This window comes from Quercus lobata, chromosome 4, assembly GCF_001633185.2.
Source record: "Quercus lobata isolate SW786 chromosome 4, ValleyOak3.0 Primary Assembly, whole genome shotgun sequence".
Taxonomy (NCBI): domain Eukaryota; kingdom Viridiplantae; phylum Streptophyta; class Magnoliopsida; order Fagales; family Fagaceae; genus Quercus; species Quercus lobata.
Genome location: NC_044907.1, coordinates 48,561,908 through 48,579,571, shown reverse-complemented (window position 1 = coordinate 48,579,571; position 17,664 = coordinate 48,561,908). Strand labels below are relative to the sequence as shown.

The following is a 17,664-nucleotide window of genomic DNA, read 5'->3' as shown; positions in this document are numbered from 1 at the left end:
TAGAAATTTTCAAATTAGTTAGGATAACTCCAAAATATATACATCTACTAATTTTTTCCCAAAAATTTTGGGGGGGTCATGAGTGGTTGTGTGGGGGGGGGGGGGGGATAAAAGAATAAATGTTCCCTAGAAATCTGAAATAAATGTTCCCTAGAAATTTTCAGATTAGTTAGGATAACTCCAAAATATATACATCTACTAATTTTTTCCCAAAAATTTTGGGGGGTCATGACTCATGACCCCCTTCGGTCCCAACATGGCTCTGCCATAACTTAATTGGTTGGTACCTCCTAGTATTTTCATGTCATCCAATATTCAAATTCTTTCTCCCTCATTATAACTATAGAATTAATTATAATAAAAAATAATTATCCTTCCCTTGAGTTGAATCCAAGACCTCTTCAAATAATAAGTTTATGGACACACTTTGCTACACAAATTACCACAACTTGTGCATGTGTTAAATGATGATTGAATTATTTTTTTTACCAATTACTAGCATTGGTTCCATGTATAAGTGATGTAATCTAATCACAAGTTGACAAATATGCATTTGCAAAATAAACCTAACTTCTAATCCTGATAAAGACTCTCCCACCTCCGTGTGGGTTTTCCTCCACTCCATGTGGCCTTCTCCACCACCTCAGTGTGGGTATTCTCCACTTTCGTGTGGCTCTTCTCCACCACCAGTGTGTGGGACTTCTCTACCCACTCTTATTGTGGGTCCTTTCCTAACTATCTGAAATTCCTTAAATCTAACCCCAAATTTCAGTTTTCATACCAACCCATCTTCCTATCCCATAAACTATATAATATAGCTTTTTACTTTGGACTAGCGGGCTTCGGTGTGGGTATCACTGGTGAATGAATTCAGTCCTCGGATCCATCACGGAAGTGGGTCGCTATCTGATTAGACCAATTTCCGTTTTGCAACTTAGTAAGTGCCTTGATTCTCTAACTTTCAGTGGTTTAATCTTGAGTATTTTTGTGGCTGTTGGGGTTTATATTTTATGCTCATCATTCTTGGCTTTCATTGTACCGGTGTCGTTGTCATGCCCCAACCTTCCCATTAGGATCTTAGGATGGAATTGTCGAGGCATCTGCAATGCCTCCATAGTTCGAGCCCTAAGGGCTCAAATAAAAGGGTCCAAACCAGATTTTGTGTTCCTAAGTGAGACAAAAGCTAATGAGACACGTATGGAAGAGGTTAAGAATTCTATTGGATTTTCTGGTAAACTAGTTGTTGATGCAAAGGGTAAAGCGGGTGGTCTATGTTTGATGTGGAAGTGGGGAGTAAATGTGGAAGTTGAGGAATTTAATAAAAATCTATTGGCTATTAAAATAAAAGAAGCTTTATGTGAATGGTTGTTGGTGGGTTTTCATGGACAACCGTATCTTGCAAAGAAGAGAAAGGCTTAGGAAAATTTTTGTGCCATCCTTGAATCCTTCTAGGGCCCTTGGGTTTGCTTGGGAGACTTTAATTACATAGTAAATGTTGAGGAGAAGTATGGGGGAGCTAAAGGTGGAACATCGGCCCTTAATTACTTAAAGGAGCTAATGTTTGATCTTGGAGCAATTGATTTGGGGTACTTAGGAAATAAGTTTACGTGGGCTAAAGGAAGATGGGGAAGTACTACAATTAAGGAAAGATTAGATAGGGGATTAGCTAGCATATCTTGGAGACTAGTATTCCTGAAAGCATCTGTTCAACACTTAGGGGCTTTAAACTCAGATCATCTGCCTATTCTTTTAGGCAAAAATCCTGATGATTGTTTCAGCCCCCATCCTTTTTGCTTTGAAGCTACTTGGATTCGGGATGAGAGGTGCCAAGAAGTGGTTGAAAAAGCTTGGAATATAGAAGTGTGGGGTTCACAGCTAAGTAGACTTTGCAAGAAACAAGATGCTACCAGAGAAGCACTCCGTAAGTGGAATAAGGAAATTTTTGTCAACATAAAAATACGGATAAGCTCATTGATGCAAAAATTAAAGGAAATTCAAGGAAACCCAATCTCTAAAGAGAATAATAGATTGGAGATAGGTCTGCAAAATGAACTAAATGAATGGCTTTACAGAAGTAAGGTGCTTTGGAGGCAAAAATCTAGAGAATTGTGATTGATAGAAGGGGATAAGAACTCCAGGTTCTTCCACTTATCAACAATTGTTTGCAGAAGAAGAAACACTATAGAGGCAGTCAAGAATAATGCTGGGGATTGGATCACAGAACCTAAGGAAATAAGGAATTTTTTTTTGGAAAATTTTAAGATATTATTCAGTGAAGAAGAGGTTGAAACTCCATAGCAACTGGATGATCTTGTCAACCCTTGCATCTCGAATGTGGAGAACCAATTGTTATGTAGCATACTCTCCCCAGAAGACATCAGGAATACTTTGTTCCAAATGAGTGACCTCAAAGCTCCTGGACCTGATGGCTTTCCTATGTTATTCTACAAAAAATATTGGCCAATAGTGGGAGAAATGGTGATAAATGCAGTGACCTCATTTTTTGAAGTTGGCAAGCTACCAAGTGAGGTAAATAGCTCTTTAATTGTCCTTATACCCCAAACTGATAATCCTTGCTCTTTAAATAATTATAGACCTATCAGTTTATGTAATGTTGTTTACAAAATTATTTCTAAACTGTTAGTGTCCAAGTTGAGGACTGTTCTGCATAAGCTTATATCCCTTTGTCAGTCAGCCTTTATTCACAATAGGTGGATCACTGAGAACCAGGTTATTGTCCAAGAGATGCTACATAGTTTTAAAGCAAGGAAAATGAAAGAGGGTTTAATGGCTATTAAGCTAGATCTTCAAAAATCCTATGACAGAGTTAATTGGAGTTTCATTAAAGTTGTGTTGATCAAGTTTGGTTTTAATGAGGTGTTTATCAATTGGATCATGGAATGCATCACATCAGTGTCTTTTGAGGTGTTGATAAATGGTGGCAAGTTAGAAAATTTTAAGCCGGAAAGAGGGTTGAGACAAGGGGATCCTTTATCCCCATATATCTTTATTTTGGGGCAAGAGATTCTCTCAAGGCTATTGGAAAAAGAGTTTAGGCACCATAACATTAGTGGTGTGAAAGCAAGTGTTGGAGGGCCTGCCATTACGCATGTGATGTATGCTGATAACATTGTATTGTTTTCAAAGGCTTGTAGGAGAGAAGCTGCTACCATAAATCAGTGCCGTGAAACATATTGTAGCTGGTCAGGCCAAAGCTTAAATAGAAGTAAATCTGGTGTGTTTTTCTCTAAAAATTGTCAGAAACAAAAGTGCAGAGAAATTAAACAAATCCTTCAGATGAAAGGGCTTAAGAAAGACTCTATATATTTAGGTGCCCCATTGTTTCTTTCTAAAGCACCTTTAAAGGACTTCAAATTTCTACAAGATAGACTTGAAGCAAGGCTGATGGGATGGCGTAGTAAATGTTTATCTTGGGCAAGAAGCACACTCATCAAGTCTGTGGCTCAGGCCATCCCCACTTACTCCATGTCTACTTCCAATATACCGGAGAAGATTTGTGACAAGCTGGATGTAGCAACCAAAAGATTTTGATAGAGGCCAAAAAAGGCTGAAGGAAGGTTCGTAGCTTGGAGGGCTTGGGATAAGTTGTGCCAACCAAAGTGCCATGGTGGGTTGGGTTTCAAAAAAGCCAAAGATGTGAATCAAGCACTTTTGGCTAAACTTGCTTGGATGATAGCTTCAAAGAGAGATAGCTTATGTTTGAGAATTCTCAGGGCAAAGTACAAAGTTATAAATGATTGGCTTCAGAAAAATCCTCCTAAGAGAGCTTCACCAGTGTGGAAAGCAATAGAAGGGGCTAAAAAGCTTATAGCAAAAGGGGCTTGTTGTTTGATTGGAGATGGTACATCTGTGGATGCTTGATTAGATCCATGGATTCCTTGGGTTCAAGGGTTCAATCTCCAAGCAATGCTCCATATAATGTGCCTTGGCAGAAATTGTGGAGGCTGAAAGCTCCAGAAAGAACAAAAATGCTATTATGGAGGATAGGAAAAAATGCTCTCCCCACTAAAGAAAATATTGTGCTGAGAATTGGTGTAGGGGATCCTAATTGCATGTTATGTGGCGAAAATATAGAAAATTACTGCCATCTATTTTTTAAATGCAATGTTGCCAGGGCACTTTGGTTTGCTAGCTGTGATGGATTGAGATCTGACTCCATACCGATCTCCACTAATGAGGATATTGTCAAATTCATAGTTAGTCCTAACAACTTTTTGGGCGTGGAAATAGCAAGGAATAAAGAGGATAATGAACTAAACTCATTAAGAATGATGATCACATTAGGAGACATTTGGTTCATGAGGAATCAACTATTGCACAATGCTGGGCACATTGACATTTGGGAGGCCTCCCAGCTTATAAAGAAGAGAACATTGGAATATGCAAAGACCTTATCAAAGGAAAAGACCGTATCCAAGGACAAGAGCGTAGATGGTTGGGAAGCTCCAGAGGATGGGTGGATTAAACTCAATGTGGATGCTGCTGTGTCTGAAAATGCCACAGCTTTGGCGGTGGTGGCAAGAAATAGAAATGGAGAGGTGCTTAAAGTTTGGGCTAAAAGGCATGAATGGTGCTTTCCAATGCAAGCTGAAGCTGCAGCTGTATATTGGGCAATCCAGCTAGCGCAAAAAGAAAAATGGCAGCATATCATCATCGAAGGAGATGCTATGTCACGCCCCAAACCCAAAAGGGTCCAAAGCGTGAGGGAAGAACCATTAAAAGCGAGAACGCAGGAGATATATATATATATATATATATATATTTTTTTTTTTTTCCATTTGATAAAATAAATAAATATATTGATCTCTCCACAATACAAGTCAGAACTTTATGACACATTTACAAGCAATACAAACTACAAATCATGTGTCTCCAAATACACTTAACAATCCAACGTTCCAATTAAAATAAACACAAAATCATGATCCTCTCTAAGGTATGCAACCTCAATAGAAAATCTAGGCCTACCACACCCAAGGCTAACAGACCTTAAGTATCCAACCTCCAATAGAATTGATTATGATCTCGTTGAACTTTGCAAGATTGAGTCACCAACCAATCATAGCATAAATCTCTCACTTAGCATAATGCTCCAATCACCACCAATAAAACAAGCTCCATGCTCGAGGTATAGCAACTTTATCTGAAAAACTGTTGGAGAGTGGGATGAGCTAAAGCCCAATAAGTAGCATAATTAATGGGGGTGGGGGAAATGCAAATTTCATGATTATAAATTGTTTGCAAAACATGTTTTAGTTTGGGAAATTGCTAACTGAATACTACAAGATCATTTTTAGTAATAATGTAACAAGAATGATTAAATGATGAAACACAAAGTTTCTCAAAATAATACCATGAAATTGTATATTATAATCTGTGAGCACTAACAATATAATTTCCAAAGCCATAAAATCTACACACGGTAATTTTATCACAAATCTACCATACTGCCACATAGACTGGTCAGGGGATCCACCCATTCACAACTGGCATGATATTGTCCTCTCTGGTATGCAGACTCTTGGCCCCATGGATAGCAGCCTTACCCATACGCTCAAGGTTTTTCTCTCCTCCCATGGGCAGCAGAGAGAGCGCGTCAAATAGGACCTCTCTTGCATGTGGTCTCTTGGCCCCATAGGCAACAGCCTCACCCACACACAATCAAGGAACCTCTTCCCCTCATAGGCAGCAGGGAAGAACGCGTCATCTAAAGTGAAAGGGCATTGACCTAGATCTGATTCTGTTGTCACAAAGATTACGAAAACCAAATCGGGTGATCACCGGGAAATCACACATGGCATGGTGTTAAAACCACATAAAGCTCATAGGTTACATATACTTTCAAACAAATAGTTTATATTTAGGTAATTTCAGAAAAACCTTAAATAATCTAACTTCCACGAAGTTTGTAAGGTTTTCAACTTCACTCTTGTCAAAAGATTTTCTAACAATTTCCCACATAATACAAGACAAGATAAGCGTCTTTGAATTTTTTAATATACCATAAAATCCATGATTTTCTTATCAAAGATTACGTAAAAGATGCTCACTTTTCCATATCAACAATTCATGCATTTCCCCAAATGCAATACCAAATATGATGCATTTTTATATATATATATATATATATATATATTAAGGTTACGACACAATAGTTTTTAGGAAGATACAGTTTTCATAGGTAGTTTCCAAAAGCGTGTCTAACCCAAAAACATTTATATAGCATGGTCATTTTTCAAAATCCCATTAAAAAGCTACTTACCTCGGAAGGCCAACCAATTTCACCTCAACCGGGCACTACAAAATCAACTAATCCAGTCACTAGGTCCATCACCAAGAATATCAGAACCTAGAAACACAATGATCAAACCTATCAATAACAAGGCCTTTCACAAAGTACCATCACACTTATCTCCATAAATCGTAACAATACCCTAAAATCAAACCAAAGGCCCTAAAGCCTAGCTTGCCCATCCTAAGACAAGTACCCTTCCCTAGCAGGAACCAAACAAGCATCCAAGAAACTCATAGTGCTGACACAACCAAAACATTTTAAATTCACTACCGCAAAAAATGTGCATCATAAGATAATATAACATACTCATGAATCTCTTTGAGTACTAGATAATATATTTAAGCCAAGATAAGATCAACCGAGGTTTGGGATTAATTCCACAATTTGTCAGTGTTTTAGTCTTGCTTTCAGATTCAGTACATAACAGGGCAGCCATTTGTAAAAAATTTTTGGTCAATGAAATGTTATCCGATTGATTCAAAACTTTAAGGGAACATTCCCCTATATGTATGAAATGTACCACAGAAAGTTTAGCCCAAAACGATTTTTCTGTAATTTATTAAAAATCATGCATTGCGGCTGACTCAAATCTGTCATGACAGCTTTAGAAAATTTCTGTAGTTGTAAGACTAGCCCAAATTATTTGAGAGTTTACTCACATTTAAACCACCATATTTAAAGCATATTAAAAACAAGGAATCAAATCCAAAAATCTCATATAAACAACTTATCAAACACTTGGTATGCAAAAGCACATGCTCACACTTAACTTGCATAAATTCGTAGTTATCACTCCACTCACACCCACATTTGCCAAAGTCATCAAAAAATGCAAAGAACACACTTCCAAAAATCAACCCAAACTTCCACAAAATCAACCCACACGAATTGCTCAAGGAAACCCAAGTTTTAACCACGAAGAAAACCCAATCGATCATCATTTGTAAAAGCCCTTAACCATATAACAAATAAATCCACCAAATCAAAAACCCATGTACTTAATCACATGTATACCACTCATGTAGCTTAGATTAGAAAGAAATCTTAGAAAAAACTTGAAAAGCTACCAAACAATTAAGAGTTTTACCTTTAAAGCTTTGAGAGAATGGAGCATATGGGGTTTCTAATGGGTTTCTCCGGTGAAATCCGCCAAAAGTGGTGGTGGATGGCTGGTTTACCAATGAGGGAGTGAGAGAAATAGAGGGAACTAGAGGGTGTATATGTGTGGGCTTCGGTGGCTGAGTGAGATAGGAAAATAGAGAAATGAAAGAAGGGGCATACGTATGGTGATAAGAGAAAGGGGTTGTGTTGATGGGAGCATTGTGGACCACTTGTTCCAAAATATCTTAGGATCAAAATTACCACTTTACCCTTAAAAGCTTCTCCCATATTTAAATTGGTCCATTCCAAAATTTACTAATTACTATCACATGCCCAAATATTCAAGACTCCTCCATAAAATAGTTAACCACACTAATTAAAAAAGTCCAATTTAGATATTATTCTCATTGAAAATATTTGCTTTAAAAAAAAATATTTGGGGTGTTACATGCTAAGTCCTGTTTTGATCCCCTAACCTCATATGCATTGCAGCCTGATTGGTCCATTGCTACTATTATTAGTAATATACTTAATCTTCGTAAACTCCTTTTGAATTGTAATTTTAGTTGGGTTAGGAGATGTTGCAATATTGCTGCCATGTGGCTGCAAAGTATGCAATTAGATTTTGTAGAGCATGTTGTTTCAATATGTATAGTCTCCCAGTAGTAATTGTTGATGCTTGTAAGGTTGACAGCCATTGTTTTTCTTGTTGAATGATAAAATTGTTGTTTAGCAAAAAAAAAAAAAAAAAAAAAAGTTGACAAATATGCAAAGTATGCACAACGTAAATGTACCCTGACAAGTACCTTTTCAAATGGAGAAGTGACACGTCACTTTTTTCTTTTAATTTATTGATTTGTTTTTTTGTCATGATTCTTAATTAAGGGATTAGTAAAAACGTGTGGGGTTCATAAAAAAGAAAAGGTAAAAGCGTGTGGGGTTGGGATGAGAGTATTAATCAAAAGTTTTTATTTATGGAAAGAAATAGAATGTTGAATAGGGAAAATTCTTAGGTATTTCCGGAGTATCGATAAATGGTGCTTTATTCTCTCATATTCATGGCATCCTATCATGAATTTAATGATCGACTCTATCATAATATGAGAGGAGGGAGTATCATTCTTCATGCTCCAAAAATATCTACGAATTACTCATTAAATAGTAATTTTTTCTATTTCTAAAAAAAAAAAATAGTAATTTTTTCTTAGCTAATGTAACATGTGAGTATACGATACCGTGTTATACATCATGTTTAATGTTGATTTTAACATTTATTGTGAACCTGAAAACCCTAAAACATTAAAAATGTATAATTATAGCAACGGTTATCTTGATCTCATCTTACATCTCATGAGTATTCAAAATTCCTTCCAAACATAAAAAAGATAAAAAAAATCAATTGTCTAAATGCATAACATTTTTGTTGCATTTAAAAAAAAAAATGCTGGTTTTGAAAAACATTTCATATCATGAGTCATGAGTTTTTTCTCTCTTCTTAACAAAATCTCGGCTTGGAGCTTTGACCAGAGCTGGAGGCAAAAGCCAAAAGCATGAAAAAATTGATAACTTTAATTCTTTAATTACTTGACACCTTCATCTTTCCGTTTTGGTCTTATAGCAATAACAATTCATTCTCAACGTACGTTCTACTTAAATTTCTTCTCCTATATTAATAGACCGTTACATCTCTTTTCTTGCTGTGCCCTTAACCTATTCATTCTCTGTTCTTTGCGTCTTGTCTCTCTAACCTACGTCAGAACCAAAAAAACACTGAGAAAAACACAAACCTCCTCTCTCTCTCTCTCTCTCTCTCTCGCTATGGCTAGGCGTGGACACCCTTTGTTTCAATCAGGCATGTTGGTATTGGTGGTGGTGGCTGCATTGTTTGGTTGCACCTCTGCTTGCCCAAGTTGCCCACCTGGGTGCCCACCTGCAGTGCGATACCGAGTGGGAGACTCAATCTGGTCCATAGCACCATCCCCAAACTATTACACCAACTGGTCCTCCTCTCATTTCTTCCGAACCGGCGACTCTCTCAGTAACTCACTCACTTAAATATCTATTAATTAAAATAAAACTAATTTACACTTTTGATGTTTATTGTTTTTGGTTGTTTTCATTTTAGTATTTTTTTTTTTTTTTTGGTTTGGTTTATCAAATTTAATTTCATCTTCAAAATGATCATTTCATCAATTTTCATGATTAATCTGACCATTATGCATAATAAAATTGTGTCATTTCTAATTTTTTCCCCTCCTTTTCTCTGCTTAATTGTCAAATTAGTTATGTTTACAAGTGAAATGAACACGTTGAAAATAAAATAAAATTTGATGGATCAAAATGAAAAATCTCGAATATAAAAAACTGAAATGAAAACAATCCTATATTTTATGGGTCAAAAAGTATAATTTTGTCAATAGTAATATTGTAGTGCACAAACATCTTTGCATGCCTAATTACAATGATGTTCTTTTTTTGTTTCTCTTGTAGGTTTTGACTTTGAGACGGGTGTTAACAATGTAATTCAAGTGTCAAGGCAAGAGTACCAGAGGTGCACTGCGTGCAACCCCTATAAGGTCTTCAACAATGGTCCCGCAATTGTACCACTGAATCAGATAGGTGTCTTCTATTTCATCAGCAATTTCTCAAACAACTGTGCTCTTGGGCTCAAGGTTTCAGTGAAGGTGCATGCGTGCTCCGATAAATCTCCACTTACTCCATTGCCATCACCTTCTCCTTCTCCTAGTCCTCGATCATCAACGCCCGCATCATCTCCCGGCATGAGGAATGGATCTAATCCATCAGTGCCAGATATAAGCCCAGCGGCATCCCCTTATGGCTATGCTCCAGAAGCTAATGCTCCCACTTCCAAGTCTGCGGCATCGGGGCTTAGAAGGATCAGTACAAGTTCTTCTGAAGTCCTATTTGCATGGGCTTTTGGATTGTGCATGGTGGTATTTACCATGCTTGGATGATCTAGGAAATTTATGATTTGCATTGGGGTATAACACATAAGAAGCATTACTTTAAATTTGATTCTTTAGGATGTGACCACTTGTTCCACTAGCTAGCTATTGGAATGAGATTAGAAGTTTGGAATTTTGAATTTGAGATATTTAAAAAAAAATAAATTTACTTAGATTTTCTGTATTTCCTTGGTAGCAAGTTGTTTAAGTTATATTAAGGGGAGAGTGAATGACAGCCTACTTATTCAGAGTCCAATTCTAGCTACTATTGTGCTAGAAATGTGTTATTTTCTTCTATTAATTCTTAGTGAAATTTAACATCCTTTGCAAATGTGTACTTTTTTTTTTTGGAGAAAGTTGCAAATGTGTACTTAGTTGGAAACATAAAATTTTTGGTCTTGTGGAAATTTGAATGTGTAAGCTGCTTGGTTAGCAGTCAAAATAAAAATGATTTTGGATTGGTAGAGGCCGTTTATTTGGCCTTTTAAGAAGTTGGCTTTTCTGATTAGTCAGTTGGTCCTCTCACACTTTCCCCACGACACTTCAGGCAATCCGGATTTAAAGAAGAGAGGCACAGATTGTATAAATTTTACAAATATTTTCACTTTCACAATCAGGATACAAATTAATACAATGAACAATATAGTGGTGTGCTTAAAAAATTTGCAAAATCTTCCCCAAAGTGTCTTGTAAGATTTATTACTTTTGAAGGTGAATTAAAAAAAAAAAATTTATATATAGGCATCCTTTAGAGATACTGTATTTTTTTTTTTGGGTGAGAATCAAAGATACTGTAATTAATTGCATTGCCTTTTGCTTCTCAAAATAAAAAAAGAAAAAAAAAGAAAAAAAAAAGCATTGTCTTTTGACGGAGATATATATAACGGTCCAGTAAAATTAATAATTGCAATTTTGTTTTTAAATTCAATGCCATGTCCAGCGGTTTTCATCTCGAACATTCCTAACGTCACCAATTCACGTTTCTTGTTTTCTTTCTATATTTACGTTTGTTTTTTGCTTTGAGTTTGAAAATTTCAATTGAAATTCATTAAAAGATCATCATATAAAAAGAGAAACCTCATGAGATTATGGAGAATATGAGATCAATACAAAAACATTTAAATAATAATAATAATAACATGAGATTATGAAAGAAAATATGGATCATTAAAAAGATTTAGTGCAATGGTGGAGCCAGAAATTTATTTTGGGGGAGTCATATATAATTATTTATTTATTTATTTTCTGTGTGTGTACAAAATGTAAAATAGTAATGTACAATATTTCTTAACTAAATATGTATAAGCAAAAGTATATTTAATTAAAATTAAACAATCATGAGAAAAATTGACAAAATGATTTAATATCTTTAATCAACTATGAAATGGGAAAAGAAACAAAACATACAGTAACATAAAAGTTAAACATCTTTGTTCAAAACTATAACCATGAAGAAAAATAAAAAAATTAAAACAAAGAAAAAAAAATAGTTGGAAAATGTTAAAAACTTATGGGTCAGCTGGTTTTAAGGGCATAGATAGAGTATTGCACACTGCATAACTATGGAAGCTTCACAAATTGAGGGGCCCACGGCAATGAGTCACTGACTATGACAATGACAAATAGACAAAATTGAGTCACTCTTTCTTGTCTAAATTGAACACATAGTACACTGCACTACTGCAAAACTTTTACTTTTAAACAAAGGGACAAAACTTTTCTTTTAAACAAATGGATGAAAAGCAAAGAACTAAAATCTGAAAAGATAAAAAAAGAAAGAAAAAGAAGACAAAGGTAGTGGCGAGAAGAAGGCAAAGAGAAAGAACTGAAAGTCTGAAAGAAGAAAAAGAAGAACGCAAAGGCCAAGTCCTCGACGGAGACAGAGAGAGCGAGAGAGAGAGAGAGAGAGTCACCTGTGTAAGAAAGATTGTTTCTGCAAGACTACAACTGTGTGGCCGTGTGAGAGACTTGGTGGTGCAGCATATTAACAAAGTTTCAGACTTTTCAATTTTCTACTATGTACAAGTAATCCCTAGATGTGTTGGGATGAAAATTAGAATTTTTTTCATTAAAATACCTATGTGTTCATTTTAAAGATGCTGAATGAGTAATTATTGTAATTTGTCGACATGTATTTGTGGATTGTATTTTATTTAAATGAAAATTGTGTTTATTTTTAGACTTTCTTAAATACATATGTATATTATCAAGTTTGGGGGCAGTTTATTTAAGAATTTTCAATTTATTTAGGATGTTTCAAATAATTTTTTTTTAAAAATTTTTTTCAAAAATTTTGGGGGGACTAAGGCCCCCCTTGGTCCTTAAGTGGCTCCGCCACTGATTTAGTGGTGGTTCTATGAATTTTTTCTAGGGTGTTCATTAAGAAACTTAAATTATACAAAATCTAATAAAAAGAGAACTTTATATATTGACAACCAAAAAGGGGGAAAAAAAAAACACGCAAATACATAAAGTCTAACAATTTCTTTCTACAAGTTTTTTAATTTTGAAATCGTTTCATTATAGTCTTATTATCAATATTACAATTTACAGTTTTTAATTTTGAAATCATTCATTATAGTCTTATTATCAATATTACAATTTACATCTCTCTCAAAAAATTTCTTGGAATTTTTCTTTTTGATTGTAAGGGACCAAAGTATAAGGAAAAGTTTGGCTACAAACTTAGTTGTAGCCTAAAGTTATAACTCTCACTAAACAAATTAATATGATTACATATTTTTAAAATCTAACCATTGAATTGCATTCTTTGTTCTTAAAACACGCCAAATTTCATGCCAATCTGATATTATTAAACATTTGATTGATGATATAGCTATTAATCTTTTATATTCTTGAAATTTTGCAAGCATGAAGAATATATGAAAAAAAAAATGTAATTCAATGGTAGATTTGTCAAAATTCACTTCCAATAAAAAAAAAATATTGAGAGGAGTTGTAGTCTTAGTTTACAACCAAGTTTGTTGTTAAATTTTGTCCAAAGTTAAATTATGTTGGGCCTAAAAAAATTTTAGGGTTGTCACAAAATTTTTTTTAAGAATAAAAAATTATAAAATTTTTAAAATTTATATATAAATTTTTTTTTTCCAAGCCAGGATGGTCAAAGGACCATCCTGGCTTCAATGTGGAGCCACCCCTGAGAAGATCTTCATGCCTTACTCCATTAGATATAAAGTTGACGACTGATCTCTCAGTTGGAATTTGTTATGGCAACAATGTGTGTTTAGATCAACGGATTGGAAAAGGTTTTGGTAAGGCTATGTTTATTGGCTTTGAACCTTAGATGAACTAATGGAAATGAATGAGAGATGTAAAGTTGAAAGTTGCAAAATATGAGTGAAAGATTAGTTTCCTAGCCGCTGAGTGCCAAAAATCTCAATTAGCTAGACTCTTACAAAATCTACCCTCTCTACTTAGGTCTCAAAGAAAAAAAAAAGTATATAACAATAACATTTCGACAGAGTTTTAGTATATGAGATTTTTCGAATCCTTTGAAATGATAAGGTAGGGTCATATTTAAAGTTCTTTGGAAGCTTTTAGGGTTGGTGAAGGTTCTAGCCAATTAGAGAGCTGACCAGAATTGATTCTCAACAAGATGAAAATGGAAGAGAGTAATTTAGGGTAAGTGAGTGGCATGACATACGATACTTTGAGGTGTCTATGTAATGTCTGGAAATCAGACAACATAAGATAAAGATCATTTCAAGTTAACTTCAAATAAAGTTCTTAAGTTGAATTCAAGTAATATCATGTAGCTAATTAGGGGATTATAATTGCATTTCATTTGAAGTTGTATTTAAATTTAAATAGGAGTTGGTTCCTATTTGTTAGGATTAGATTGTGATGAGGTTATTTCATTATTAGCTATTTAAGTACGTGGAAGACATTAATGAGAATTAAACAGAAAATTAACTAAAAGGTCTATTCTCTCTTTATAAGTTCAAGAGGCTAGTCACTTCGAATTGACTAATCTATCTTTCAACTATCAATTTGAAATGAAATGCAATCTTAATCCCCTAATCATCTACATGATATTATTTGAATTCAACTTAGTCACTTTATTTGAATTTAACTTGACGCAATCCAAATCTTATGTTTGATTTCTGGACATAACAATGTTGTGAACCAGGATAATTGAAAGACAGATTAGTCGATTTGAGATGATTAGCCTCTTGAATTTAGAGGGAGAATAGACTTTTTAGTTAATTTTTTGCTTAACTTTGAGGCATCTAACAATAAATGGGCTTAAAACTAGGCTAGGGCCTTGCATCTTGGCTTGTTGAGCTTAACACACGATGATGTTTATTTTGAGAGTAATTGAAGCTTTCTTTATCATTGGGGTTGAAGATCTTGTGGTATAGATCGGAATAGAATGGTATGTTTACACTTCCAAACCTAGAAAAATGCCGAAGTACTTCTGAACCTACTATATAAGCACATTCTTGTTTTTCTAAAAAATACACCATGTCGATAATTAGATGTAGTGTGTGCTTGTTATATCTACAACTTTTTTATTACAATTGTTCAGCAACACATATCTTTAATGGTAAGGGCGTAATTACAACCCCATAGATTTTATCCGTCATATGCTATTAATTTTGGGAATGCCTCTTACCCCAACTCTTCCGGATGATTCTTTGATTTGAAATTCCACAGGTAATGGTGTTTTTTTCTGTTAGAAGTGCCTACAAGGTAGCTATGGATTTAAGATATCGTCAGGACACAAGTGGCAGATCCTCTGAAGGTGATATAAAGAACTTTTGGAGAAGAATATGGAACTTACAATTCCTAGTATAGTGAAAAACTTTGCTTAGTGTTCTTGTAAAAATATTTTACCAAATCTCTCTAGTCTCAAGAAGCGTGGTATTGTGGGGGATGACACTTGAGGAATGTAGAAATGGTTTTGAACCCTCTGGTCATGTTCTATGGGGCTGTAGGTGTGCGAAGGATATTCGGGAATTGGTTCCTTTTTTTGGTGTTGACAGCAACCTTATTTTTTTGGAATTTATGGACTTGTTATGGTTTTTAATTTTTTCCAGGGAAATAGACGATGGAGCTCTTACTTTGGTGGTGAAGAGGCATGGGGACAAGGTGAAGACTAATCAAGTTTTGATACAAAGGAGTGTAGATTACATTCGAGAATATCAAACAGCCAATGAGAATATCAAGCCAAAGTCATTCTTTTTATATATTCTAAGATAAGATATCTATGAACTCTACAACACACCGACATCAGCATGGCACAATTCAGGAAGGTATTGATTGTTTTCCCAAAAAAATAAATAATCAAAATGTAAACAAACAATAACAATGCTTATATTGTAAATGAAATCATCAAGGGAGAGCAAAAAGATCACCTATAAACATTGATCTGAATGTTTTATTACATAAACCCCCCACAAAAGATATTCTGATTGTCCATTGCATGCCTCTAATCATACTTGTTGTGTTGCCAAGAGAGGCAATTGATTGACTGGAGTAATAGCGCCCGGAATCGGAACTGGCAAGTTCCGGCATATTGGACATGTGGGGTGCAGCCTTAACCACGAGTTGATGCAATGAAGATGGAAGAGATGGCCACAATCCGGCATCAACTGCAGCATGTCAGTTTCTTTATATTCCATTAAGCATATGGAGCAAGAAGGGGAAGTTGAGCTGCTCTTTTTGAGTTTAGATTGGCCATAGAGAACCTTTGGGAAGCTGTGGAGGGTGGATTCATCAAGGCCTACTTCATTGGTGCCGGTGTTTCGGGCATTAGCGACTTGTGGCGAGTATCTGTGAGTGTGAAAGCGGGTGCAGAAGAAGGAAGCAAGGGTTAAGAATATGACCACTAGGAACAGACACAAGAAGAACAAGATGGTCTCAACTAATTTACTAGTGGCATCCATGGTAGTATATATCACTGGATTGCGTATTGTTGTTCTTGAAATCACTTTTGAACAATTGTTGAATGGAATAAAATGGAATGAAAGTTGTCAGGAGAGGGATTTTGGTATGTGAGTTAGGAGAATTCCATCGGAGATCTTCTACTAATAATGAGGAATCCCACCTCTCTAACATCAAACCATTGCTTTTAATAATGAAAAATCTATCCTCTCTAACATTATCTACCTACCCTTTTCTTTATTTCTTTAGTTTTTGTTTTTCATTGAGCTATAGTGCAAAGAAATCATTTTTCTCGTGTATATGGAAAACTAGACTGACTTGGATATGGAATTACCTACAAGGTAATTTATCCAAACAACGACGTACGGGTTCCAACAATAAGTTAATATTTTCTATCTATATATATATATATATATATATATATATTAACTTACTCAAATTATTAATTATTATTTGGGGCAAGACTACCTAGAAGGAAAGTAAGAGATTTTTTATTTTTTTTTAATTATTATTATTCTTTAACAGGTCTATCAAGAAGAATTGAGGGAGTAAACTAGGTGATCTAGCAATGGGTTTTATGATGTTAACAACCATTTCAAATTTTTTGTCCATTCTCTCACAAAATAATTTAAAATCTCCTTGTCCTAAGTCTTATACTTGTAACCTTATCGAAAATATGCCCGCAAATCACGAATATGAGGGAGATATATATTGTTAACCAGCCAGTCGTTGATGGAGATGCTTGAATTTCTCTTTCAGCCCCGTGCTGTAAGGGAGTGCCAAGGATGCATGAACTAGATTAGTATTAGAGAAATTATATGTTCATAACATTTTTACAATAAATCTTAAGTGACAGGTTGTTATCGGTTGTTATTGTTGAGGCAAAAAAGTAATTTTAGTATTAGGTTCAAATTTGAACCAATAACAACTAACCACCTATGATTTATTATGAAAATGTTGTAAAAATATTGTGAATGTAATATCTCTCTATTAATATTACCAACTTTTTTCACCCCCAAAATACTAAAAACTTGTACAAAAGACTTAGTTGGATTAATAATTAGTTTTCTTAATACTAATTATAGATTTTTTTTGCGTTTTCCTGTATTTGGTAGTATCAGAAAAATACGGTTAAAGGAAAATTATTTATTGATCCCCTTTATTTAGCTTAGTTTGAGATAAAATTATTTTCTATTTTTCCATAAAATTTTAGTAGAATATATATATTTATCTTAGATCAAGCTAAATAAGAGAAGTCAAAAGATAATTTTCTAACTCATTTTAAAGTTGCTTCCAAACTTATAAAAATGAGTTAGTTTTCTAGAAGATACTTTTTAAAAAAGATTCATTTTCTAGAAAATGTTAATATCAAAA

At 34.6% G+C, this 17,664-nt stretch overlaps 3 protein-coding genes and 1 long non-coding RNA gene across 4 annotated transcripts; 2 read left to right on the top strand and 2 right to left on the bottom strand.

The window, feature by feature from the left end:
* The first annotated feature begins 3,890 nt into the window (after nt 1–3,890).
* Nucleotides 3,891–5,346, top strand: LOC115985370. The gene is made up of 2 exons (XM_031108314.1): nt 3,891–4,721; nt 5,278–5,346. Exons 1-2 carry the CDS (start codon nt 3,891–3,893, stop codon nt 5,344–5,346), a joined length of 900 nt encoding a protein of 299 aa, XP_030964174.1.
* A 12-nt stretch (nt 5,347–5,358) lies between these two features.
* On the bottom strand, nt 5,359–7,569 carry LOC115987443. The gene is made up of 3 exons (XR_004091089.1): nt 7,404–7,569; nt 6,284–6,370; nt 5,359–5,761 (listed from the first exon to the last, which is right to left on the bottom strand). It is a non-coding gene; the product is annotated as an uncharacterized LOC115987443 (long non-coding RNA).
* A 1,666-nt stretch (nt 7,570–9,235) lies between these two features.
* LOC115985369 (cucumber peeling cupredoxin-like) lies at nt 9,236–10,392 on the top strand. Its single transcript, XM_031108313.1, has 2 exons — nt 9,236–9,455; nt 9,908–10,392. The coding sequence occupies exons 1-2, from the start codon at nt 9,236–9,238 to the stop codon at nt 10,390–10,392; spliced, it is 705 nt and encodes a 234-aa protein (XP_030964173.1).
* Nucleotides 10,393–15,839: 5,447 nt separating this feature from the next.
* Nucleotides 15,840–16,292, bottom strand: LOC115985368 (putative RING-H2 finger protein ATL71). Its single transcript, XM_031108311.1, has one exon. It carries the CDS (start codon nt 16,290–16,292, stop codon nt 15,840–15,842), a length of 453 nt encoding a protein of 150 aa, XP_030964171.1.
* Nucleotides 16,293–17,664: the final 1,372 nt, after the last annotated feature.